Source organism: Mya arenaria, chromosome 1 (assembly GCF_026914265.1).
Source record: "Mya arenaria isolate MELC-2E11 chromosome 1, ASM2691426v1".
In the NCBI taxonomy this organism is placed as follows: Eukaryota; Metazoa; Mollusca; class Bivalvia; order Myida; family Myidae; genus Mya; species Mya arenaria.
This window is the reverse complement of record NC_069122.1, coordinates 30,426,892-30,454,203: the sequence shown is the minus strand read 5'-3', so window position 1 is coordinate 30,454,203 and position 27,312 is coordinate 30,426,892. Positions and strand designations below refer to the sequence as shown.

The window sequence follows — 27,312 nt, the reverse complement described above, 5'->3', positions numbered from 1 at the left end:
TAGCGTCCTTGTGGTATGTAGTTAGCGACCTTGTGACGTGTAGTTAGAGACCTTGCGGCGTGTAGTTAGCGACCTTGCGGCGTGTAGTTAGAGACCTTGCGGCGTGTAGTAAGCGACCTTGAGGTATGTAGTTAGCGACCTTGCGGTATGTAGTTAGCGACCTTGCGGTATGTAGTTAGCGACCTTGCGGCGTGTAGTTAGAGACCTTGCGGCGTGTAGTAAGCGACCTTGAGGTATGTAGTTAGCGACCTTGCGGTATGTAGTTAGCGACCTTGCGGTATGTAGTTAGCGACCTTGCGGCGTGTAGTTAGAGACCTTGCGGCGTGTAGTTAGCGGCCTTGAGGTATGTAGCTAGCGACCTTGTGGCGTGTAGTTAGAGACCTTGCGGCGTGTAGTTAGCGGCCTTGAGGTATGTAGCTAGCGACCTTGTGGCGTGTAGTTAGAGACCTTGTGGCGTGTAGTTAGAGACCTTGCGGCGTGTAGTTAGAGACCTTGCGGCGTGTAGTAAGCGACCTTGAGGTATGTAGTTAGCGACCTTGCGGTATGTAGTTAGCGACCTTGCGGTATGTAGTTAGCGACCTTGCGGCGTGTAGTTAGAGACCTTGCGGCGTGTAGTTAGAGACCTTGCGGCGTGTAGTTAGAGACCTTGCGGCGTGTAGTTAGAGACCTTGTGGCGTGTAGTTAGAGACCTTGCGGCGTGTAGTTAGAGACCTTGCGGCGTGTAGTTAGAGACCTTGTGGCGTGTAGTTAGAGACCTTGTGGCGTGTAGTTAGAGACCTTGTGGCGTGTAGTTAGAGACCTTGTGGCGTGTAGTTAGAGACCTTGTGGCGTGTAGTTAGAGACCTTGCGGCGTGTAGTTAGAGACCTTGCGGCGTGTAGTTAGAGACCTTGTGGCGTGTAGTTAGAGACCTTGCGGCGTGTAGTTAGAGACCTTGTGGCGTGTAGTTAGAGACCTTGTGGCGTGTAGTTAGAGACCTTGCGGCGTGTAGTTAGAGACCTTGTGGCGTGTAGTTAGAGACCTTGTGGCGTGTAGTTAGCGACCTTGTGGCGTGTAGTTAGAGACCTTGCGGCGTGTAGTAAGCGACCTTGAGGTATGTAGTTAGAGACCTTGCGGTATGTAGTTAGCGACCTTGTGGCGTGTAGTTAGAGACCTTGCGGCGTGTAGTTAGCGGCCTTGAGGTATGTAGCTAGCGACCTTGCGGTATGTAGTTAGCGACCTTGTGGCGTGTAGTTAGAGACCTTGTGGCGTGTAGTTAGCGACCTTGCGGTATGTAGTTAGCGACCTTGCGGTATGTAGTTAGCGACCTTGTGGCGTGTAGCTAGCGACCTTGTGGCGTGTAGTTAGCGACCTTGTGGTATGTAGTTAGCGGCCTTGAGGTATGTAGCTAGCGACCTTGTGGTATGTAGTGAGCGACCTTGTGGCGTGTAGTTAGAGACCTTGTGGCGTGTAGTTAGAGACCTTGCGGCGTGTAGTTAGCGGCCTTGCGGTATGTAGTTAGCGACCTTGCGGTATGTAGTTAGCGACCTTGTGGCGTGTAGTTAGAGACCTTGCGGCGTGTAGTTAGCGGCCTTGAGGTATGTAGCTAGCAACCTTGCGGTATGTAGTTAGCGACCTTGCGGTATGTAGCTAGCGACCTTGTGGCGTGTAGTTAGAGACCTTGCGGCGTGTAGTTAGCGGCCTTGAGGTATGTAGCTAGCGACCTTGTGGTATGTAGTGAGCGACCTTGTGGCGTGTAGTTAGAGACCTTGTGGCGTGTAGTTAGAGACCTTGCGGCGTGTAGTTAGCGACCTTGCGGTATGTAGTTAGCGACCTTGCGGTATGTAGTTAGCGACCTTGTGGCGTGTAGTTAGCGACCTTGTGGTATGTAGTTAGCGGCCTTGTAGCGTGTAGTTAGCGACCTTGCGGTATGTAGTTAGCGACCTTGCGGCGTGTAGTTAGAGACCTTGCGGCGTGTAGTTAGCGTCCTTGCGGTTGGTTAGCAACCTTTGGGTGTGTAGTTAGCGTCCTTGCGGTATGTAGTTAGCGACCTTATTGTGTGTAGTAAGCGACCTTGTGGCGTTTGTTTTAGAAACCTTGCATCGACTTTGAAGTGTTGTAGTGGCGTTAATTTAGCGACATTGTGGCGTGAGGTAAGCGGCGTTGTGGCGTGTAGTAAGCGGCTCTTGGGCTTGCAGTAAGCGACCTTGCGGTATGTAGTTAGCGGCCTTGTCGCATGTAGTTAGCAACCTTGCGGTATGTAGTTATCGACCTTGCGGTATGTAGTAAGCGGCCTTGTAGCGTGAAGTTAGCGACCTTGCGGCGTGTACATATCAGCCTAGCGGCATGTAGTTTGTGGCTTTGTGGATAACGAATGTTCTATTATACCGAAGGTTAAAACGCGTCGTGCTTCAATGATGGGCCGTTCCTGACCCCTTACGTCAATGGCGTCGTAGATTGTCCTCATAGTGTGGTTCTTTTTTACCTGGCAATCGGTCACTGGGACAAAGTTATAGATTATCTGTTTTGGTATATTTCTTCAAAGAGCAAAAAAAAAATGTTCTTGACTTATTGACGCCACCTAAAATGTCATACTCGACAGCTTAAACTTTCTCTAAATAAATATATGATGAAAATATTTTGCAAACAAATTGGCGCGTAAAAATACAAAAAAACAAACTCATTGATTTGCACTCAGCAAGCTTTAAACACGCATATCCAAAATTCAACAAAATCTCATATGCGCCCTTCAACATACTTGTTACACGTTTTTGGACTATATGGAGCTCCTCCAGTATTCAGAAGCATGGCTCAGTTACTTTGTTCACATAACCACCATCAAATCCACACAACCCCGTTTTTAAGCATTTCCTATATTTGATTTGGTCGAAAAAACTGCTACTTCAGTATTGGATATATTTTATTGATTTCTGGTACCTGTCTTTTATCTTAATGGGTGTAGTTGTACCTGTCATTTATCATCATGAGGTGTGGAAGTGCCTGTCATTTATCATCATGAGGTGTAGTTGTACCTGTCATTTATCATCATGAGGTGTGGAAGTGCCTGTCATTTATCATCATGAGGTGTGGAAGTGCCTGTCATTTATCATCATAATGTGAAACAGTGCCTGCAATTTATCATCATTATGTGTTGAAGTACCTGTCATTTATCACCATGATGTGTAGTATTACCTTTCGTTTATTATCATGAGGTGTAAAAGAACCTTTCATTTATCATCTTGATAAGTAAAAGTGCCTGTCATTTATCATCATGAGGTGTAAAAGAATCTGTCATTTATCATCATGAGGTGTAGTAGTACCTGTCATCTTTCACCATGTATTGTAGAAATGCCGGTTTTTTCATCATGATTTGTGTAGAACCTGTCATTTATGATCATGATGTGTAGAAGTACAGGCTATTTTACACAATGACGTGTAATAGTGCCTGTCATTTATCATAATGAGGTGTAGCAGAACCTGTCATTTATCATCATGAGGTGGAGTAGAACCTGTCATTTATCATCATGAGATGTAGTAGAACCTGTCATTTATCATCATGAGGATTAGTAGTACCTGTCATTTATCATCATGAGGTGTAGTAGTACCTGTCATTTATCATCAAGAGATGTAGTAGAACCTGTCATTTATCATCATGAGGATTAGTAGTACCTGTCATTTATCATCATGAGGTGTAGTAGTACCTGTCATTTATCATCATGAGGATTAGTAGTACCTGTCATTTATCATCATGGGGTGTAGTAGTACCTGTCATTTATCATCATGAGGTGTGGAAGTACCTGTCGTTTATCATCATGAGGTGTAGTAGTACCTGTCATTTATCATCGTAATGTGTAGTAGTACCTGTCATTTATCATCATGAGGTGTAGAAGTACCTGTCAGTTATCATCATGAGGTGTAGTAGTAACTTTCATTTATCATCATAAGGTGTAGTAGTACATTTCATTTATCATCATGAGGTGTAGTAGTAACTTTCATTTATCATCATGAGGTGTAGTAGTACCTTTCATTTATCATCATGAGGTGTAGTAGTACCTGTCATTTATCATCATAAGGTGTAGTAGTACCTGTCATTTATCATCATGAGGTGTAGTAGTACCTGTCATTTATCATCATGAGGTGTAGTAGTACCTGTCATTTATCATCATGAGGTGTAGAAGTACCTGTCATTTATCACCATAAGGTGTAGTAGTACCTTTCAGTTATCATCATGAGGATTAGTAGTACCTGGTATTTATCATCATAAGGTGTAGTAGTACCTTTCATTTATCATCATGAGGTGTAGTAGTACCTTTCATTTATCATCATTAGGTGTGTTAGTACCTGTCATTTATCATCATGAGGTGTAGTAGTACCTGTCATTTATCATCATAAGGTGTAGTAGTACCTTTCATTTATCATCATGAGGTGTTGTAGTACCTGTCATTTATCATCATGAGGTGTAGTAGTACCTGTCATTTATCATCATAAGATGTAGTAGTACCTTTCATTTATCATCATGAGGTGTAGTAGTATCTGTCATTTGTCATCATGAGGTGTAGTAGCACCTGTCATTTATCATCATGAGGTGTAGTAGTACCTTTCATTTATCATCATGAGGTGTAGTAGTACCTTTCATTTATCATCATGAGGTGTAGTAGTACCTTTTGTTTATCATCATGAGGTGTAGTAGTACCTGTCATTTATCATCATAAGGTGTAGTAGTACCTTTCATTTATCATCATGAGGTGTAGTAGTACCTGTCATTTATCATCATGAGGTGTGGAAGTACCTGTCATTTATCATCATGAGGTGTAGTAGTACCAGTCATTTATCATCATGAGGTGTAGTAGTACCTGTCATTTATTATCATGAGGTGTAGTAGTACCTGTCATTTATCATCATGAAGTGTAGTAGTACCTGTCATTATCATCATGAGGTGTGGAAGTACCTGTCGTTTATCATCATGAGGTGTAGTAGTACCTGTCGTTCAACATCATAAGGTGTAGTTGTACCTTTCATTTATCATCATGAGGTGTAGTAGTACCTGTCATTTATCATCATGAGGTGTAGTAATACCTCTCGTTCAACATCATAAGGTGTAGTAGTACCTTTCATTTATCATCATGAGGTGTAGTAGTACCTTTCATTTATCATCATGAGGTGTAGTAGAACCTGTCATTAATCATCATGAGGTGTAGTAATACCTCTCGTTCAACATCATTAGGTGTAGTAGTACCTTTCATTTATCATCATGAGGTGTAGTAGTACCTGTCATTTATTATAATGAGGTGTAGTAGAACCTGTCATTTATCATCATGAGGTGTAGTAGTACCTCTCGTTTAACATCATAAGGTGTAGTAGTACCTTTCATTTATCATCATGAGGTGCAGTAGTACCTGTCATTTATCATTATGAGGTGAAGTTGTACCTCTCGTTAAACATCATGAGGTGTAGTAGTACCTGTCATTTATCATCATGAGGTGTAATATAACCTGTCATTTATCATCATGAGCTGTAGTAGTACCTCTCGTTAAGCATCATGAGGTGTAGTAGTACCTGTCATTTATCATCATGAGGTGTAGCAGAACCTGTCATTTATCATCATGAGGTGTAGCTGTACCTGTCATTTATCATCATGAGGTGTAGCTGTACCTGTCATTTATCATCATGAGGTGTAGTGGTACCTGTCATTTATCATCATGGCGTGTAGCAGAATTTTTCATTTATCATCATGAGGTGTAGTAGTACCTGTCATTTATCATCATGAGTTATAGTAGTACCTGTAATTTATCATCATGAGGTGTAGTCGTACATGTAATTTATCATCATGATGTGTGGAAGTACCTGTCGTTTATCATCATGAGGTGTAGTAGAACCTGTCATTTATCATTATGAGGTGTAGTAGTACCTGTCATTTATCATCATAAGGTGTAGTAGTACCTGTCATTTATCATCATGAGGTGTAGTAGTACCTATAATTTATCATCATGAGGTGTGGAAGTACCTGTAGTTTATCATCATGAGGTGTAGTTGAACCTGTCATTTATCATCATGAGGTGTAGTAGTACCTGTCATTTATCATCATAAGATGTAGTAGTACCTTTCATTTATCATCATGAGGTGTAGTAGTACCTGTCATTTATCATCGTGAGGTGTAGCAAAACCTTTCATTTATCATCATGAGGTGTAGTAGTACCTCTCGTTTAACATCATAAGGTGTAGTAGTACCTTTCATTTATCATCATGAGGTGTAGTAGTGCCTCTCGTTTAACATCTTAAGGTGTAGTAGTACCTGTCATTTATCATCATGAGGTGTAGTAGTACCTGTCATTTATCATCATGAGTAGTGGAAGTGCCTGTCGTTTATCATCATGAGGTTTTGTAGAACCTGTCATTTATCATCATGAGGTGTAGTAGTACCTGTCCTTTATCATCATAAGGTGTAGTAGTACCTTTCATTTATCATCATGAGGTGTTGTAGTACCTGTCATTTATCATCATGAGGTGTAGTAGTACCTGTCATTTATCATCATAAGATGTAGTAGTACCTTTCATTTATCATCATGAGGTGTAGTAGTATCTGTCATTTGTCATCATGAGGTGTAGTAGCACCTGTCATTTATCATCATGAGGTGTAGTAGTACCTTTCATTTATCATCATGAGGTGTAGTAGTACCTTTCATTTATCATCATGAGGTGTAGTAGTACGTTTTGTTTATCATCATGAGGTGTAGTAGTACCTGTCATTTATCATCATAAGGTGTAGTAGTACCTTTCATTTATCATCATGAGGTGTAGTAGTACCTGTCATTTATCATCATGAGGTGTGGAAATACCTGTCATTTATGAAAATGAGGTGTAGAAGTACCTGTCATTTATCATCATAAGGTGTAATAGTACCTGTCATTTATCATCATGAGATGTAGTAGAACCTTTCATTTATTATCATGAGGTGTAGTAGTACCTGTCATTTATCATCATGAAGTGTAGTAGTACCTGTCATTTATCATCATGAGGTGTAGTAGTACCTGTCATTTATCATCATGAGGTGTAGTAGTACCTTTCAGTTATCATCATGAGGTGTAGTAGTACCTGTCATTTATCATCATGAGGTGTAGTAGTACCTGTCGATTTTCATCATGAGGTGTAGTATGACCTGCCATTTATCATCTTGTTTTATAACAGTGCGTGTCATTTATCATCTTGAGGTGTTGTAGTACATGTTATATATCATCGTAATGTGTAGTAGCACCTGTCATTTATCATCGTGATGTGTAGTAGTACCTGTCATTTATCATCAGTGTGTGCAGTAGAAATAGTCATTTATCATCATGAGGTGTTGTAGTACCTTTCATTTATCATCATGAGGTGTAGTAGAACCTGTCATTTATCATCATGAGGTGTAGTAGAACCTGTCATTTATCATCGTGGTGTGTAGTAGTACCTGGCATTAATCATCATGAGGTGTAGTAGTACCTGCAATTTATCATCATGAGATGTAGTATGACCTTTCATTTATCATTATGAGGTGTAGTAGTACCTTTCATTTATCATCATGAGGTGTGGAAATACCTGTCATTTCTCATCATGATGTGTAGTAGTACCTGTCATTTATCATCGTAATGTGTAGTAGTAGCTTTCATTTATCATCATGAGGTGTAGGAGTGCCTGTCTTTATCGTCATGAGGTTTAGTAGTACCTGTCATTTATCATCATGATGTGTAGTAGTACCTTTTATATATCATCATGAGGTGTAGTAGTACCTGTCGTTTATCATCATGAGGTGTAGTAGTACCTTTCATATATCATCATGAGGTGTAGTAGTACCTTTCATATATCATCATGAGGTGTAGTAGTACCTGTCATTTATCATCAGTGTGTGTAGTAGTACCTGTCGTTTATCATCAGTGTGTGTAGTAGAAATAGTCATTTATCATCATGAGGTGTTGTAGTACCTGTCAGATATCATCAAGAGGTGTTGTAGTACCTGCCAGGTATCATCATGATCTGTTGTAGTGCCTGTCATTCATCATCATCATCATCAAATGTAGTAGTATAAGTCGTTTATCATCATGAAGTGTAGTAGTACCTGTCGTTTATCATCATGAGGTGTAGTAGTACCTGTCATTTATCATCATGAAGTGTAGTAGAACCTGTCATTTATCATTATGCTTTGTAGTACTTCCTGTCATTTATTATCATAATGTGTTATAGTGTCTGTGTTGTCTTCCTCTGAAAATCAAACAATTATCGACTGCGAGCAATTTTTTGCATGACCTTGTGGCAAATAAGAATATATTTCTTTAAATAATTCATAAACAAACTATACTGATTTTTGTTTTTATATTTGCCCGGGCAATATAACAATGGAAGCTGTGCGTACAAGCCCAGTAGCCTGAAATTCTAAGCGTGCGTGCATGTCATCTCTAATATGATAGCTCATATATGTCTAGTTTATTTCGACTTTTTATTGATTCGTATACAAACTTGTATCTGAATTACAGAAACATAGAATCCAGAAAACCCCGCATAATACAATATTTACATTTATTATATGCTTATAAATATTCTGTCAAAAATGCTGGAAATGATAGGACAAAAAATCCAGTATTTCACACTATAGGTTTCTGTTTTCGTATTACACACTAGACCGGGACTACTTTTTCGACCGTACATGTTCGGTAATCTCCGCCATTCCGATTCTTTTTCCTAGATTAACTTTGTTAACTTGTAATATACATAAATGGTTGAAATGGTATGATTGTTCAGTTGTATATGACATCAATTCTTAATACAGTAATGTATTGCAAAACTGTTTTCGTTTGCAGCTTTCAAACATTGTAAATCGAATTGGTCCTTCAGCGAAGGCTGCCTGGGTCGATGTAAATCTGGTTATATCGGCAAGTATTGCCAAAATTGTAAAGAAAGATGTTTGAATGGGATATGTAATGCCTCAAGTGGAATTTGCAATGACTGTTTATCTGGTTATTACAGCAAATTTTGCGAGAAAACATGTTCAAAAGAATGTTTGAATGGGCTATGTAATAGATCAAGTGGTATTTGTAAGGACTGTACACGAACGTATTTAGAAAATTGTTCGCTCGAATGTGGCAAAGGATGTCTGGAAAATGATGGTTTCCCGCAATGTGACAGACAAAGTGGCAAATGCTCGCATGGCTGTTATCCTTATCAATACGGAAACTATTGCAACAAAACATGTAGACACTGCAAAACAAATTCATTTAATGATTCATGCGATATTAACGGTGTATGCCTGTTTGGATGTGAGAAAGGTTACTGGGACAAGAATTGCAACACTAAATGCAATGCCAAATGCCAAGGTGACGAACATGGAAACCGGTGTAATTCATCCACCGGGGAATGTATTAACGGATGTACTCCTGGGTGGAGTGGTAGATACTGTTACTGCAAGGGTAAGATTAATGTTCATAATGTTAACGGCCTTTAAATAATACAAAGGGCATCAGCATTGGCAATATAATCCTCTAAAATAGTACTCAAAACTGTCGAAAATAGACTACCAGGCCCAGTTTCCACGAAATATCTAAAGCATAACAATCCTAAGAATCTTATTATGTGATACTCTTGACAATAATAAGAAAAACGTAAGGAATCTAGTGTTCTGATAGCTCCATTGATGCCTGACACCACTTGGAATCTAGTTATCTGATAGCCCCATTAACCTTAACGCTCAATGTTGATGCCTGGCACCACTTGGAATCTAGTTCTCTGATAGCTCCATTAACCTTAACGCTCAATGGTGATGCCTGGCACCACTTGTAACATAGTTCTCTGATAGCCTCATTAACCTAAACGCTCAATGTTGATGCCTGTCACCACTTGTAATCTAGTTCTGTGATAGCCCCATTAACCTTAACACTCAATGTTGATGCCTGGCACCACTTGTAATCTAGTTCTCTGATAGCTCCATTAACCTTAACGCTCAATGTTGATGCCTAGCACCACTTGGAATCTAGTTTTCTGATAGCCCCATTAACCTTAACGCTCAATGTTGATGCCTGGCACCACTTGTAATCTAGTTTTCTGATAGCTCCATTAACCTTAACGCTCAATGTTGATGCCTGGCACCACTTGTAATCTAGTTCTCTGATAGCCCCATTAACCTTAACGCTCAATGTTGATGCCTGGCACCACTTGTAATCTAGTTTTCTGATAGCCCCATTAACCTTAACGCTCAATGTTGATGCCTAGCACCACTTGGAATCTAGTTCTGTGATAGCTCCATTAACCTTAACGCTCAATGTTGATGCCTAGCACCACTTGGAATCTAGTTCTGTGATAGCTCCATTAACCTTAACGCTCAATGTTGATGCCTGACACCACTTGTAATCTAGTTCTCTGATAGCCCCATTAACCTTAACGCTCAATGTTGATGCCTGGCACCACTTGTAATCTAGTTCTCTGATAGCTCCATTAACCTTAACGCTCAATGTTGATGCCTAGCACCACTTGGAATCTAGTTCTGTGATAGCTCCATTAACCTTAAAGCTCAATGTTGATGCCTGGCACCACTTGTAATCTAGTTTTCTGATAGCCCCGTTAACCTTAACGCTCAATGTTGATGCCTGGCACCACTTGTAATCTAGTTCTCTGATAGCCCCATTAACCTTAACGCTCAATGTTGATGCCTGGCACCACTTGTAATCTAGTTTTCTGATAGCTCCATTAACCTTAACGCTCAATGTTGATGCCTGGCACCACTTGTAATCTAGTTCTCTGATAGCCCCATTAACCTTAACGCTCAATGTTGATGCCTGGCACCACTTGTAATCTAGTTTTCTGATAGCTCCAATAACCTTAACGCTCAATGTTGATGCCTAGCACCACTTGGAATCTAGTTCTGTGATAGCTCCATTAACCTTAACGCTCAATGTTGATGCCTGGCACCACTTGTAATTTAGTTTTCTGATAGCCCCGTTAACCTTAACGCTCAATGTTGATGCCTGGCACCACTTGTAATCTAGTTCTCTGATAGCTCCATTAACCTTAACGCTCAATGTTGATGCCTAGCACCACTTGTAATCTAGTTTTCTGATAGCCCCATTAACCTTAACGCTCAATGTTGATGCCTGGCACCACTTGGAATCTAGTTCTCTGATAGCCCCATTAACCTCAACGCTCAATGTTGATGACTGGCACCACTTGGAATCTAGTTTTCTGATAGCCCCATTAACCTTAACGCTCAATGTTGATGCCTGGCACCACTTGGAATCTAGTTCTCTGATAGCTCCATTAACCTTAACGCTCAATGTTGATGCCTGGCACCACTTGGAATCTAGTTCTCTGATAGCCCCATTAACCTTAACGCTTGGTTTGATGTTTTGCACCACTAGTAATCTAGTTCTGTGATAGCCCCATTAACCTTAACGCTCAATGTTGATGCCTGGCACCACTTGTAATCTAGTTCTCTGATAGCCCCATTAACCTTAACGCTCAATGTTGATGCCTGGCACCACTTGTAATCTAGTTTTCTGATAGCTCCATTAACCTTAACGCTCAATGTTGATGCCTGGCACCACTTGTAATCTAGTTCTCTGATAGCCCCATTAACCTTAACGCTCAATGTTGATGCCTGGCACCACTTGTAATCTAGTTTTCTGATAGCTCCATTAACCTTAACGCTCAATGTTGATGCCTAGCACCACTTGGAATCTAGTTCTGTGATAGCTCCATTAACCTTAACGCTCAATGTTGATGCCTGGCACCACTTGTAATCTAGTTTTCTGATAGCCCCGTTAACCTTAACGCTCAATGTTGATGCCTGGCACCACTTGTAATCTAGTTCTCTGATAGCCCCATTAACCTTAACGCTCAATGTTGATGCCTAGCACCACTTGTAATCTAGTTTTCTGATAGCCCCATTAACCTTAACGCTTAATGTTGATGCCTGGCACCACTTGGAATCTAGTTCTCTGATAGCCCCATTAACCTCAACGCTCAATGTTGATGCCTGGCACCACTTGGAATCTAGTTTTCTGATAGCCCCATTAACCTTAACGCTCAATGTTGATGCCTGGCACCACTTGGAATCTAGTTCTCTGATAGCTCCATTAACCTTAACGCTCAATGTTGATGCCTGGCACCACTTGGAATCTAGTTCTCTGATAGCCCCATTAACCTTAACGCTCGGTTTGATGTCTGGCACCACTTGGAATCTAGTTCTCTGATAGCCCCATTAACCTTAACGCTCAATGTTGATGCCTGGCACCACTTGAAATGTATTGGCTTACTGATTACTTATATGTCAAATAATTGACAGAACGTACAACGTACATAAAGTTATTACAGTTTGTATATTTACCCTTTAGTTAACTGACTTCGAACGTAAATGACATATTTGGCAATATTTGAAGTCCGAACAAACTTTGTTTGTTATATTATTTTCTTTTTTTCATATTTACATATTCTTTTTCTTCATACAAATTCCTTTCGAATGATATCAAACAATATAAGGCTACCATGCATGTTAACTGTACAAAGTTGTGGGCCACCTTAAGATTGAGAAAATGTGACCAGTTCAAGTTCTGGTTTGCCAAGCCATTTATATAACGCCACATTTGTTTTAAGTTTCTTTAGGTCTGAGCAGTACCGATAAAGAGAACGTCAACTCCTTGAATGCAATTTTAATAGTCGTACCAGCTGTTGCCACTGTGGTTGTCATCGTTGTCGTCGTTGTCGGGATTATCTGCTATCTACGTGCTCGAAAAAGGTAGGGGCCACGTTAAACAAAGTAGCGAACACATGCATTTAAAATTAGATTGTTAGATGTTTGTTTTGTAATATACAAACATCCTGGAATCTATTGCCATCCTTCAAAAACATATGTGAAAATTTAAGTTGAACGTTGATATGATTTTGACACGTTATATTTAGTATACTCGGCTACTGCAGGATAATTAAACATTGTTTAATGCCCGCTTCTGTTTATAATAATTAGTTAATACGTATTGCTGTTAAAAATGTATATGTCAAAATGACTTTGGTTTTTGAGGCTACGAAATGGAACATATTAAAAGGCATCAAAACATCATTTTGCAACGTATTTGTTTTGAAGTGTTATTTGGTGTTTTTTTGCGTTTTAAAGATAAAATATGTTATTAAGTTTTTGTGGTGTTGTTGTGGTGTCATTGGATGATGATGCAAACTTACTTTATACGTAAACGCTTGAACACTTATGATATAAAGGTACACACATGCTTCTGTAGGTTTAACCGCCAGCTAAATGAACGCATGGAACCACGCCGAGTACTTCCAGTTCATATTCCACCAGCACGACAACCCTCCAGGTCTCGGAGACGGGCCAGCTCTTACGTGTATGACGAGGTCAACGAAGGTACATATTCATGTTATCCATTTATTCAAATTTCATATTAAACGTAATGTAGATGATTTTGATTATCGCTCAAATATATTCGGATCTTAGTACTTTCACATTGTAATGAAACCGGATAATTAATAAACAAATATTTCAAACAATTGATTGCTTTTCTGTATCAATAAAATGGGCTTTCCGTAATAAATGATTACATGTGAAAATAAGAATGTTATGAGTATGATTTCATGATGCTGATTGCAGATATTTGTCAAGTACTACAGTTCTACACATGATTAATAGTTTGTTATTTTTTCAATTATTTTAGAAACCATGGAACATTATCATTATATCTGTGAGCAAAACGCTCCAGATCACTATGATAAAATCAAAGATCGCAAGCCATGCATCTGTCCACATTGCGTACGCGAGCGAGTTATTCCGTTTCTGAATAGGATATCTTCAGGATCGTCGAGTACCACATTCGTTGAACCTTACGCAGTCGGAGGCGGAAGTATTAGCAGCCGCAGCTACGTAAGTAATAGCGAGATAAACCCAAGACGAAGCGCCCCAAAGTATGATCATGATGGCGGAATTGTGCCAACAAAAGAATTAACGGACGATAGTAATTCCAAACAGAGCATCACTAAATCTGACGGCAAAAATGAACTTGACAGTACCGATGACAGTAAGCCTTGGCGGAGTGTCACACGCTCTGATGGTGCTCTTGATCATGTCGGTAAGACAGATAATGCGGACGGATTTAATCCCGGCCCTTGCGTTGCAAAATCCGATAGTAACATTGAACTTGTGTGCACGCCCGGTTATTTGGACCTTGAAGCCCTTTATCAAAAAGCCAAGGCTGAAGATCGGCGAAAGCTAGCTGCTAAATATTTAGATTACGGGGAAGATGTATTTGGTGAAATAGGACAATTTCGAGCTATTGAACGGGAAGAATGTGAACTGCCTAATAATGAAATAGAACTGCAAAGTATGGGACAAAATATCGAGTCTTCCCTATCAATAAGTGGATCAGAACTAATCGAAGAAAGTTGTTGTTCAAATAATACAGATTCCATTCTTAAACAACAGCCTGACGAGGCAACAAGAACTCAAACAAACACTGAAAGGTCAAATAGTGATGAAATAAAACAAACTGATTCCGTTTTGTAAAGACGATGCATGTTCTTGGTTGGCGATTTAGTTTTTAATATTCTAGATTTCCCCCGAAAGATAGTTATATGTTAATAACACTATTTGTCGGTATATTCCGTCCATCCGACAAACTCATGCATCGGCCTTAATTTAGATAGTTTTAATGGGATTTCAGATCAGAGGCAGATCAGTAGAGCGTAAGGCCAATTATTCGAGTAACCAGCTCAAAGGTTAAGCAAACACATTTAGGTCAGTGTTTAACGATAGGAAATACATAACATTACGACTTGTATCAATAGATTTAAATTTAAATGTCACAGAACTGGTTCTTTTTATCAGGGGGTGGGGACGGCGAAACTTTATATACTTTCAAACATTAAACATCTTGCATTAAATAAATTAAGGATAAGATAAAAAAAAAGATTTCATAATAACGAACCTGGGCCACAAGCGTTATAAAAAGAACACCACCACCACCTTGCATAGGATGTAACAAGTATCATTATGGACTGCAAAATAGCATCCATGTTAGAGCTATTGATTATTTATAATACTTTGTTGTTTTATGTGTTTGGAAATATGACGTATGAAAACTTAAATAGCAACATATTTTTACTATTTTTTATCCTTGTAAATGTATAGTCGAGTATTCATAAGATCATGCTTGTTAGAGGTATTGATTATTTATATAGGTTTTACTTTGTAGTTTTAAGTAGTTAGAAATGTGACAAATGAATACGTTTTTATCCTTACCAATGTATAAATTAATATTTAAAAAAAAAGGCCTGATTTTTTTTCGGATAACAATGCATTGTTTATTTTCTACAACATAAAATGTGAACGATTATCTTTTATCTTAAATGATCATTTGAAATTTCACTCTTAAAATCTATATGAATTCGTCTCATAATGATAAATGAAAATAAAACGGCTAAAGGTGAATCCGTAAATTAAAAATGTTTTGTACCTTTCAGTAAATAAATTAAAGTTAAATAGATAAAACTTTATACTTACTTGATTGCTTGTGTATATCTACTACATTCACTTCCATTTTTGTATCATTCGACTCATATCGAATTACATGTTTTATAATGATTTTATCTATTATAAGCTGGTCGTAAATTTACCAGGCAATTATAGCATTGTCAAGTTTTGACTTCAGATGTTGCAAACACATGATAACAAGTACACTAAAACAGCTAAGTATTTATTAACAAAATGTAAATGTAAATGTAAGTGTCCTTGTTAGGAAATGTGTTAAAATAATATTTTTCAAGATGGAGGAAATGATAAATTATTTTGTTACACTTTATCCAAAACTGGAAATAAATAGAACACTCTAGTACAGCATTGCTTTATAAGACTCTAGTACAACATTGACTTATAAGACTCTAGTACAGCATTGCTTTATAAGACTCTAGTACAACATTGACTTATAAGACTCTAGTACAGCATTGCTTTATAAGACTCTAATATAGCATTGATTTATAAGACTCTAATACAGCATTGATTTATAAGAATCTAATACAGCATTGATTTATAAGACTCTAATACAGCATTGCTTTATAAGAATCTAGTACAGCTTTGATTTATAAGACACTAATACAGCATTGCTTTATAAGACTCTAGTACAGCATTAAGTTATAAGATCCTAGAACAGCATTGATTTATAAGACTCTAGTACAGCATTGATTTATAAGACTCTAGTACAGCATTGATTTATAAGACTCTAGTACAACATTGATTTATAAGACTCTAGTACAGCATTTATTTATAAGATCCTAGAACAGCATTGATTTATAAGACTCTAGTACAGCATTGATTTATAAGACTCTAATACAGCATTGATTTATAAGAATCTAGTACAGCATTGATTTATAAGACTCTAATACAGCATTGATTTATAAGACTCTAGTACAGCATTGATTTATAAGACTCTAATACAGCATTGCTTTATAAGACTCTAGTACAGCATTGCTTTATAGGACTCTAGTACAGGATTGATTTATAAGAATCTAATACAGCATTGATTTATAAGACTCTCGTACAGCATTGATTTATAAGACTCTAGTACAGGATTGATTTATAAGACTCTAGTACAGCATTGATTTATAAGACTCTAGTACAGCATTGCTTTATAAGACTCTAGTACAGCATTGCTTTATAGGACTCTAGTACAGGATTGATTTATAAGAATCTAATACAGCATTGATTTATAAGACTCTAGTACAGCATTGATTTATAAGACTCTAGTACAGGATTGATTTATAAGACTCTAATACAGCATTGATTTATAAGACTCTAGTACAGCATTGCTTTATAAGAATCTAGTACAGCATTGATTTATAGGACTCTAGTACAGGATTGATTTATAAGAATCTAGTACAGGATTGATTTATAAGACTCTAATACAGCATTGATTTATAAGACTCTAGTACAGCATTGCTTTATAAGAATCTAGTACAGCATTGATTTATAAGACTCTAATACAGCATTGATTTATAGGACTCTAGTACAGCATTGCTTTATAAGAATCTAGTACAGGATTGATTTATAAGACTCTAATACAGCATTGATTTATAAGACTCTAGTACAGCATTGCTTTATAAGAATCTAGTACAGCATTGATTTATAAGACTCTAATACAGCATTGATTTATAAGACTCTAGTACAGGATTGCTTTATAAGAATCTAGTACAGCATTGCTTTATAAGACTCTAGTACAGCATTGATTTATAAGATTCTAGTACAGCATTGATTTATAAGACTCTAGTACAGCATTGATTTATAAGACTCTAGTACAGCATTGCTTTATAAGAATCTAGTACAGCAATGCTTTATAAGACTCTAGTACAGCATTGATTTATAAGATTCTAGTACAGCATTGATTTATAAGACTCTAGTACAGCATTGATTTATAAGACTCTAGTACAGGATTGCTTTATAAGAATCTAGTACAGCATTGCTTTATAAGACTCTAGTACAGCATTGATTTATAAGATTCTAGTACAGCATTGATTTATAAGATTCTAGTACAGCATTGATTTATAAGACTCTAGTACAGCATTGATTTATAAGACTCTAGTACAGCATTGCTTTATAGGACTCTAGTACAGCATTGCTTTATAAGACTCTAGTACAGCATTGATTTATAAGAATCTAGTACAGGATTGATTTATAAGACTCTAATACAGCATTGATTTATAAGACTCTAGTACAGCATTGCTTTATAAGAATCTAGTACAGCATTGCTTTATAAGACTCTAGTACAGCATTGATTTATAAGAATCTAGTACAGGATTGATTTATAAGACTCTAATACAGCATTGATTTATAAGACTCTAGTACAGCATTGCTTTATAAGAATCTAGTACAGCATTGCTTTATAAGACTCTAGTACAGCATTGATTTATAAGATTCTAGTACAGCATTGATTTATAAGACTCTAGTACAGCATTGATTTATAAGACTCTAGTACAGCATTGATTTATAAGACTCTAGTACAGCATTGCTTTATAAGACTCTAGTACAGCATTGATTTATAAGACTCTAATTAAGCATTGATTTATAAGAATCTAGTACAGCATTGATTTATAGGACTCTAGCATGTTCTAAACTTCGACTTTATTGATTCCAAAGTTATACAAAAAATAGTCTTATTAAGAAAATAGGGGTTACGTGTATCTGCATATAGATAAAAGATCATAAGTAAAATATGGGCGTAACGTTACCCATTATCTGTTGAGCGCGGGTCATTTATTGTATGTCAAGTCTTAAACATATGTTGTATGTACCCTGTTGTACGATGTTAATACGGGCCGTTATTTTATAAACATAGACCAGATATGCAATAGTTTATTTCATAAGTTACATCAGATAAGGCCAAATATGCAACAGTGTATTCAATAGTTACCTCTGATAAGGCCAAATATGCAACAGTTTATACCATTAGTTACATCAGATAAAGCCAAATATGCAACAGTGTATTCAATAGTTACCTCTGATAAGACCAAATATGCAACAGTGTATACCAATAGTTACATCAGATAAGGCCAAATATGCAACAGTTTATTTCAATAGTTACCTCTGATAAGGCAAAATATGCAACAGTGTATACCAATGGGTACATCTGATAACGCCTAATATGCAACAGTGTATTCCAATAGTTACATCTGATAAGGCAAAATATGCAACAGTTTATACCAATAGTTATATTTGATAAGGCTAAATATGCAACAGTGTATTCCAACAGTTACATCTGATAAGGCCTAATATGCAACAATGTATTACAATAGTTACATCTGATAAGGCCAAATATGCAACAATGTATACCAATAGTTAAGTTTGAAAAGGCCAAATATGCAACAGTTTATTCCAATAGTTACATCTGATAAGTCCTAATATGCAACAATGTATACCAATAGTTAAGTTTGAAAAGGCCAAATATGCAACAGTTTATTCCAATAGTTACATCTGATAAGGCTAAATATGCAACAGTTTATACCAATAGTTACATCTGATAAGGCCAAATATGCAGCAATGTATACCAATAGTTACATCTGATAAGGCCTAATATGCAACAGTGTATTCAACAGTTACATCTGATAAGGCCAAATATGCAACAGTTTGTTTCAATAGTTACATCTGATAAGGCCATATGGAACAGTGTATTCAACAGTTACATCTGATAAGGCCAAATATGTAACAGTTTGTTTCAATAGTTACATCTGATAAGGCCAAATATGCAACAGTTTGTTTCAATAGTTACATCTGATAAGGCCAAATATGCAACAGTGTATTCAACAGTTACATCTGATAAGGCCAAATAAGCAACAGTTTATTTCAATAGTTATATATGATAAGGCCAAATATGCAACTGTGTATTTAATAGTTACATCTGATAAGGCCAAATATGCAAAAGTTTATACCAATAGTTACATCTGATAAGGCCAAATATGCAACAGTGTATACCAATAGTTACATCTGATAAGGCCAAATATGCAACAGTGTATTCAATAGTTACATCTGATAAGGCCAAATTTGTAACAGTATATTCCAATAGTTTCATCTGATAAGGCAAAATATGCAACAGTATATTCCAATAGTAACATCTGATAAGGCTGAATATGCAGCAGCTTATTCCAATAGTTACATCTGATAAGGCCAAAATGCAAAAGATTGTTCGAATAGTTACATCTAATAAGGCTAAATATGCAGCAGTCTATTCCAATAGTTAAATCTAATAAGGCCAAATATGCAACAGTTTGTTCCAATATTTACATTTGATAAGGCCAAATATGCAACAGTGTATACCAATAGTTACATCTGATCAGGTCAAATATGCAACAGTTTATTCCAATAGTTACATCTGATCAGGTCAAATATGCAACAGTTTATTCCAATAGTTACATCTGATAAGGCCAAATATGCAACTCTCTATACCAATAGTTACATCTGATAAGGCCAAATATGCAACTCTCTATACCAATAGTTACATCTGATAAGGCCAAATATGCAACAGTGTATACCAATAGTTACATCTATTCAGGTCAAATATGCAACAGTTTATTCCAATAGTTACATCTGATAAGGCCAAATATGCAACAGTGTATACCAATAGTTACATCTGATCAGGTCAAATATGCAACAGTTTATTCCAATAGTTACATCTGATAAGGCCAAATATGCAACAGTGTATACCAATAGTTACATCTGATCAGGTCAAATATGCAACAGTTTATTCCAATAGTTACATCTGATAAGGCCAAATATGCAACAGTTTTTTCCAATAGTTACATCTGATAAGGCCAAATATGCAACAGTGTATACCAATGGTTACATCTGATATGGCCAAATATGCAAAAGTTTATTCCATTAGTTACATCTGATAAGGACAAATATGCAACAGTGTATACCAATAATTACATCTGATAAGGCCAAATATGCAACAGTTTATTCCAATAGTTACATCTGATAAGGCCAAATACGTAACAGTTTATTCCAATAGTTACATCTGATAAGGCCAAATATGCAAAAGATTGTTCGAATAGTTACATCTGATTAGGCCAAATATGCAGCAGTTTATTCCAATAGTTACATCTGATAAGGCCAAATATGCAACAGTGTATACCAAAATTTACAACTGATAAGGCCAAATATGCAATAGTTTGTTGCAATAGTTACATCTGATAAGGCCAAATATGCAGATCTGTATACCAATAGTTACATCTGATAAGGCCAAATATTCAACAATGTATACAAATAGTTTCATATGATAAGGCCAAATATGCAACAATTTATTCAATAGTTACATCTGATAAGGCCAAATATGCAACAGTTTATTCCAATAGTAACATCTGATGTGGCCAAATATGCAACAGTGTATACCAATAAATACATCTGATAAGGCCAATTATTCAACAATTTATTCCAATAGTTACATCTGATAAGGCCAAATATGCAACAGTGTATACCAATAGTTACATCTGATAAGGCCAAATATGTAACAGTTTATTCAATAGTTACATCTGATAAGGCCAAATATGCAACAGTTTATTCCAATAGTTACATCAGATAAGGCCAAATATGCAACTATGTATACCAATAAATACATGTGATAAGGCCAAATTTGCAACAGTTTATTCCAATAGTTACATCTGAAAAGGCAAAATATGCAGCATTTTATTCCAATAGTTACATCTGATAAGGCCAAATATGCAACAATGTATACCAATAGTTACATCTGACAAGGCCAAATATGCAACAGTGTATTCAATAGTTACATCTGACAAGGCCAAATATGCAACAGTGTATTCAATAGTTACATCTGATAAGGCCAAATATGCAACAGTTCATTCCAATAGTTACATCTGATAAAGCCAAATATGCAACAGTGTATACTAATAGTTACATCTGATAATGCCAAATATGCAACAGTGTATACCAACAGTTACTCCGATAAGGTCAAATATGCAACAGTTTATTACAATAGTTACATCTGATAAGGCCAAATATGCAACAGTTTATTCCAATAGTCACATCTGATAAGGTCAAATATGCAACAGTGTATTCAATAGTTACATCTGATAAGGCCAATTATGCAACAGTGTATACCAACAGTTACATCTGATAAGGCCTAATATGCAACAGTTTATTCCAATAGTTACATCTGACAAGGCCTAATATGCAATAGTGTTTTCAATAGTTACATCTGATAAGGCCAAATATGTAACAGTTTATTCCAACAGTTACATCTGATAAGGCCAAATATGCAACAGTGTATACCAATAGTAACATCTGATAATGCCAAATATGTAACAGTTTATTCCAATAGTTACATCTGATAAGGCCAAATATGCAACAGTGTATACCAATAGTTACATCTGATAAGGCCAAATATGCAACAGTGTATACCAACAGTTACATCTGATAAGGCCAAATATGCAACAGTGTATACCAATAGTTGCATCTGATAAGACCAAATATGCAACAATGTATACCAATAGTTGCATCTGATAAGGTCAAATATGCAACAGTGTATACCAATAGTTACATCTGATAAGGTCAAATATGCAACAGTGTATTCCAAAAGTTACATCTGATAAGGCCAAATATGCAACAGTGTATACCAACAGTTACATCTGATAAGGTCAAATATGCAACAATGTATACCAATATTTACATCTGATAAGGCCAAATATGCAACAATGTATACCAACAGTTACATCTGATAAGGCCAAATATGCAACAATGTATACCAATAGTTACACATGATAAGGCCAAATATGCAACAATGTATACCAACAGTTACATCTGATAAGGCCAAATATGCAACAATGTATACCAATAGTTACATCTGATAAGGCCAAATATGCAACAATGTATACCAACAGTTACATCTGATAAGGCCAAATATGCAACAATGTATACCAATAGTTACATCTGATAAGGCCAAATATGCAACAATGTATACCAATAGTTACATCTGATAAGGCCAAATATGCAACAATGTATACCAATAGTTACATCTGATAAGGCCAAATATGCAACAATGTATACCAATAGTTACATCTGATAAGGTCAAATATGTTACAATGTATACCAATAGTTACATCTGATAAGGCCAAATATGCAACAGTGTATTCAAATAGTTACATCTGATAAGGTCAAATATGCAACAGTGTATACCAATAGTTACATCTGATAAGGCCAAATATGCAACAGTGTATACCAACAGTTACATCTGATAAGGCCTAATATGCAACAGTGTATTGAACAGTTACATCTGATGATACCAAATATGCAACAGTTTATTCCATTAGTTACACATGATAAGGCCAAATATGCAACAGTTTATTCCAATAGTTACACCTGATAAGGCCAAATATGCAACAGTTTATTCCAATAGTTACATCAGATAAGGCTAAATAATTGAATCGTTGTTTCCACTAACATCTTCAAATCAAAGAGGGTAGAGATAACTCTGTTTCTTATTTTTTGTTTTTGGCAAATCTGAAGTCTCTGTAGAAAGTTTAAAATATAAAATGTAGGTTCGGGGGTCAATAATAGGGTCGGTTGGGTTAGTGAAAACAAAGATTATATATGCTTTACGCCTAAAGAAGATTTGTTTCGAAATACTACGAAATCTATGTTTATAGTAGGACCAGTTGACATGTATTCGTCTTCAACAAATATTGTAATTTATGTATAGGGCCAATCATCTTCAGTTGTACGTTTGACACATATTGATGTCATCTTATATATTTTATAATTATTATATTACTTATCTTCACTCAAGTGAAAACTTTTACATATAATTGATGTTGTTTGTAAGTGAATGTTTAACCAAAATTATTCAGAAGTGATTTGTTTCATTTAGAAATATTTGACATACCTTGGTATAGTAACTCTTACCTGAAACAAAATAAATTCGATTATGAAAATGTACATGCTTGCTAACAGAAAATCATACATTTTAATATAATATTTAATCAACTATATACTAAATACTTGATAACAGCTATAAACTTACTATTTTGATACAGGTTAAAAATGTTTTGATTCGGGAAGAGAATTACATAAATTTATTGACGTATATATTGTTTAATGTATGCGTTTACGGTGAAACATGCACATTTGACTATTAATAAAATGTACTTGCTATCATGTAATTATATATACTCAATAAAAAAGATAGACGATATACAAACAAATATGATGATAATAATAAACTTTAATGTCAGATATCGAGGTAAAATAGCATAAATAAATACATATAAGCTTTTAAACAGTCATGAAGTATTTTACATAATCATATATGTATATACAATTACACGATAGCAAATTAATCAATGTTACTTGTTAATTTCTAGAAGTTAATATATATACCTGTATATATAATATTCATTTCTTATTGTTGAATTTGCATAAAATGTTACTTGTTTCAACTGTAAATACCTTTCTGTATCTTGCTGTTATGTAAATAAATATTAATGTATCTTGAGTTTTTATTGTCCGACTTTGGGATGCAAACCCGATACACATGTTCACTTACATAAAAGAGTTTTCCAAAAGCAAGATTCGTCAATGAAGGCACGTGATTGGTGCAGCTTATTTTTAAATCGCCGGATTAAAATGCTACTGTATCAGAGCGAAAATTAAATTGCAATGAAATTGCAGATCAGAAATTACTAGGATAAATCATTTAAAATTGCAAATTCGCGGCGGGTGTTTAAAAGTGTGTCTCCTGCCACTAACCCGATACACACACCAAGCATCAGATTTTGCTTGAACAATGTGAACAACATTAAAGCTGCAAGGCAATCATAAAATACTAGATTAAATCATTGAGAATTTCAACCTTCGCGGATGTTTAAAGGTCTGAATTCTCCACTCATCCGATCGCACACCCAGCATCAGATTTTGCGTTTACAATGTGTTAGTCAATGAGGCTGTACTGTAAGTCAGTTAAATGACCTGATGTATAATTATAAAGCTGCAGCCGAGCTCGTTCGATACGCTCACTCCGCCCATTCTTAATCATTAAAATTTTATTTCATGTAAGCGAATTATTTCTAATACTAATACTATATACGTTGGTTTCACGTTAAGCTATAGACGCAATATCACGTGTCAGACATACATGTAAAGACTATTAATATTTAAAAAAAAGTGCTAAGGTATCCTCTGCAATTACTTCCTCGCTCTTAGGATCGGAATGTCAATTGGGGCGGGATGATACTAATTGGTACGAATGTGTGGCAACGGTTGGCACTAAGGAGTTCCCTACACCCAGGCGTTTAATCTTTACCAACGAGGCAAATGGTTGAAATACCCATCATCAGTTACTTACGTAGGTAACGAATCAGGTGTGAGACACTGCCCTCCCTCCCCATCATCAGTTACTTACGTTGGTAACGAATCAGGTGTAAGAGACTGCCCTTCCTCCCAACCTTCAGTTACTTACGTAGGTAACAAATCAGGTGTAAGAGACTGCCCTCCCTCCAAACCTTCAGTTACTTACAAGGGTTGCGAATCAGGTGAAAGAGACTTCCCTCCCTCCCAATAATCAGTTACTTACGTAGGTAACGAATCAGGTGTAAGAGACTGCCCTCCCTCCCAATCATCGGTTACTTACGTAGGTAACGCATCAGGTGTAAAATGCTCACGAGGGAAACGAATTAGGTGTGAGTGGTTGCCCGTAGTACCCATCATCAATTTAGTAATGTAGGTAACGAGTCTGGTGAAAAATGTTGCCCTCCCTCCTCATCATCAGTGACTTGTGAAGGTAACGAATCAGATGTAGGTGGTTTCTCTTAGTCCCCGTTATCAGTTACTCACGTAGGTAATCAGGAATCAGGTGCACGAGGATGCCCTCCCCCCTCACTTCAGTTACTCACGTACGTAATCAGGAATCAGGTGCAAGAGGATGCCCTCCCTCCCCACCTTCAGTTACTCACGTAGGTAAGGAATAAGGTGCAAGAGGATGCCCTCCCTCCCCACCTTCAGTTTCTCACGTAGGTAATCAAGAATCAGGTGCAAGAGGATGCCCTTCCTCCCCACCTTCAGTTACTCACGTAGGTAACAAATCAGTTGCAAGAGGAAGCCCTCCCTCCCAACCTTCAGTTACTCACGTAGGTAATCAGGAATCAGGTGCAAGAGGATGCCCTTCCTCCCAACCTGCAGTTACTCACGTCGGTAACGAATCAGGTGCAAGAGGATGCCCTTCCTCCCCACCTTCAGTTACTCACGTAGGTAACGAATCAGGTGCAAGAGGATGCCCTCCCTCCCCACCTTCAGTTACTCACGTCGGTAACGAATCAGGTGCAAGAGGATGCCCTCCCTCCCCATCTTCAGTTACTCACGTAGGTAACGAATCACATGCAAGAGGATGCCCTCCCTCCCAACCTTCAGTTTCTCACGTAGGTTTTGAATCAGATGTAAGAGGTTTTTCTTAGTCCCCACCTTCATTTACTCACGTAGGTAATCAGGAATCAGGTGCAAGAGGATGCCCTCACTCCCCACATTTAGTTACTCACGTAGGTAACGAAGGAGGTGCAAGAGGATGCACTCTCCCCACCTTCAGTAATTCACGTAGGTAACGAATCAGGGACAAGAGGTTCCCCTCGTTCCCTACCGTCAGTTACTCACGTAGGTAAAGAATTAGGTTTAAGAGGTTGGCCGCCTTCCCCAATATAAGTTACCTACGAAGGTAAGTTATCAGGTGTATGGTAACGAATCAGTTGTTACAGGTATCCCTTGGTCACCATCATCCGTGATTTATGTAGCTCACTAATCATGTGTTAGAGGTTGCTCTCTCTCCCAAGTATCAGTAAATCACGAAAGTAACGAATCAGGTGTAAGGGGGCGACCATGCTCCCCATCATCAGTTATTTACGTATGAAACGAATCAGGCATAAGATGTTGTCATTGGTTCCCATTACCAGTTACCTACAAAGGTAACGAGTCAGATGTAAGAGGTTGCCCTAGGTCCCTGTCATCAGTTACTCATGTGTATGTTTATTCCTCTGTTATCATTATGAAAATTATTTACATGGACTTGTACGTTAAACACATGTTGTCTATGGTATATATAAATTTCACGTCACATGCTCATGTAACAATTTGGAGAAAGCAAATGAACTTGCAGTGACACTTCCGATAGGCTTGATAATATCTGTTCCTGATAAAATCCGACCCGAGGGCACCAGATAACGAGGCTTGCCAAATTACCAGCCACGCAGCCTGTCCGAGTGTCGGATTTATCTATCCGGAACGGAAACACATGATTGATACTTTTCCTAGAACACCTTAAATTATTTTTTTTGAAAAAAAATACAAATAAAAAAACAAATTTTTGTACATTTCACCAAAAAGCGCGTGCGATGATTTACTGACAACATGACGCGCAGTAATTTTATTCACTGCATACGTCAAGAAGTACCTACGATATTCCTTTAAAGGTTATTTTGTTTTGTTTTGAAGGTATATTTTTGTAAAGTTAATGTTTATGGAGCTCATCTATTGAAATTTCATAATTATGGTTACTTAAAGTGTAAAATAAAAGAATAAAAATATGACGTCACAGCGCGTGACTCATCTGGCATGGGGGATGCAAGATGGAGTTTTCCAGCACGGCTGAATTCACCGGAAATGCCTATTCGGTGTGTTAGAATAGATTATGTCAAGATCCAGTTTAAAGGCACAACTCGTATGGCATAACCAAAACAAAAGTATCGACATTTCTTATATCTTTTGGTTCTTACTGTAGGTCTAATTTAGGGCAAGATGTATTTTCAGTTCCAATAAATAGCGCTAGTTCCCCTTT

General features: G+C 37.1%; 1 protein-coding gene across 5 annotated transcripts in view; it reads left to right on the top strand.

Moving 5' to 3' along the window:
* Positions 1 to 17,230, top strand: part of LOC128236079 (low-density lipoprotein receptor-related protein-like) — a 36,209-nt gene extending 18,979 nt beyond the window's left edge. For 3 of the 5 annotated variants that reach the window (XM_052952017.1, XM_052951235.1, XM_052953507.1), the window contains 4 exons: positions 8,806 to 9,411; positions 12,587 to 12,728; positions 13,225 to 13,352; positions 13,660 to 17,230. In XM_052952017.1, coding sequence (XP_052807977.1) covers positions 8,806 to 9,411; positions 12,587 to 12,728; positions 13,225 to 13,352; positions 13,660 to 14,504 — 1,721 coding nt within the window. In that variant the 3' untranslated portion in view covers positions 14,505 to 17,230. The remainder of the gene's footprint in view (positions 1 to 8,805; positions 9,412 to 12,586; positions 12,729 to 13,224; positions 13,353 to 13,659) is intronic. The other 2 variants (XM_052952801.1, XM_052954307.1) reach the window with 2 other exon arrangements.
* The last annotated feature ends 10,082 nt before the right edge of the window (positions 17,231 to 27,312 follow it).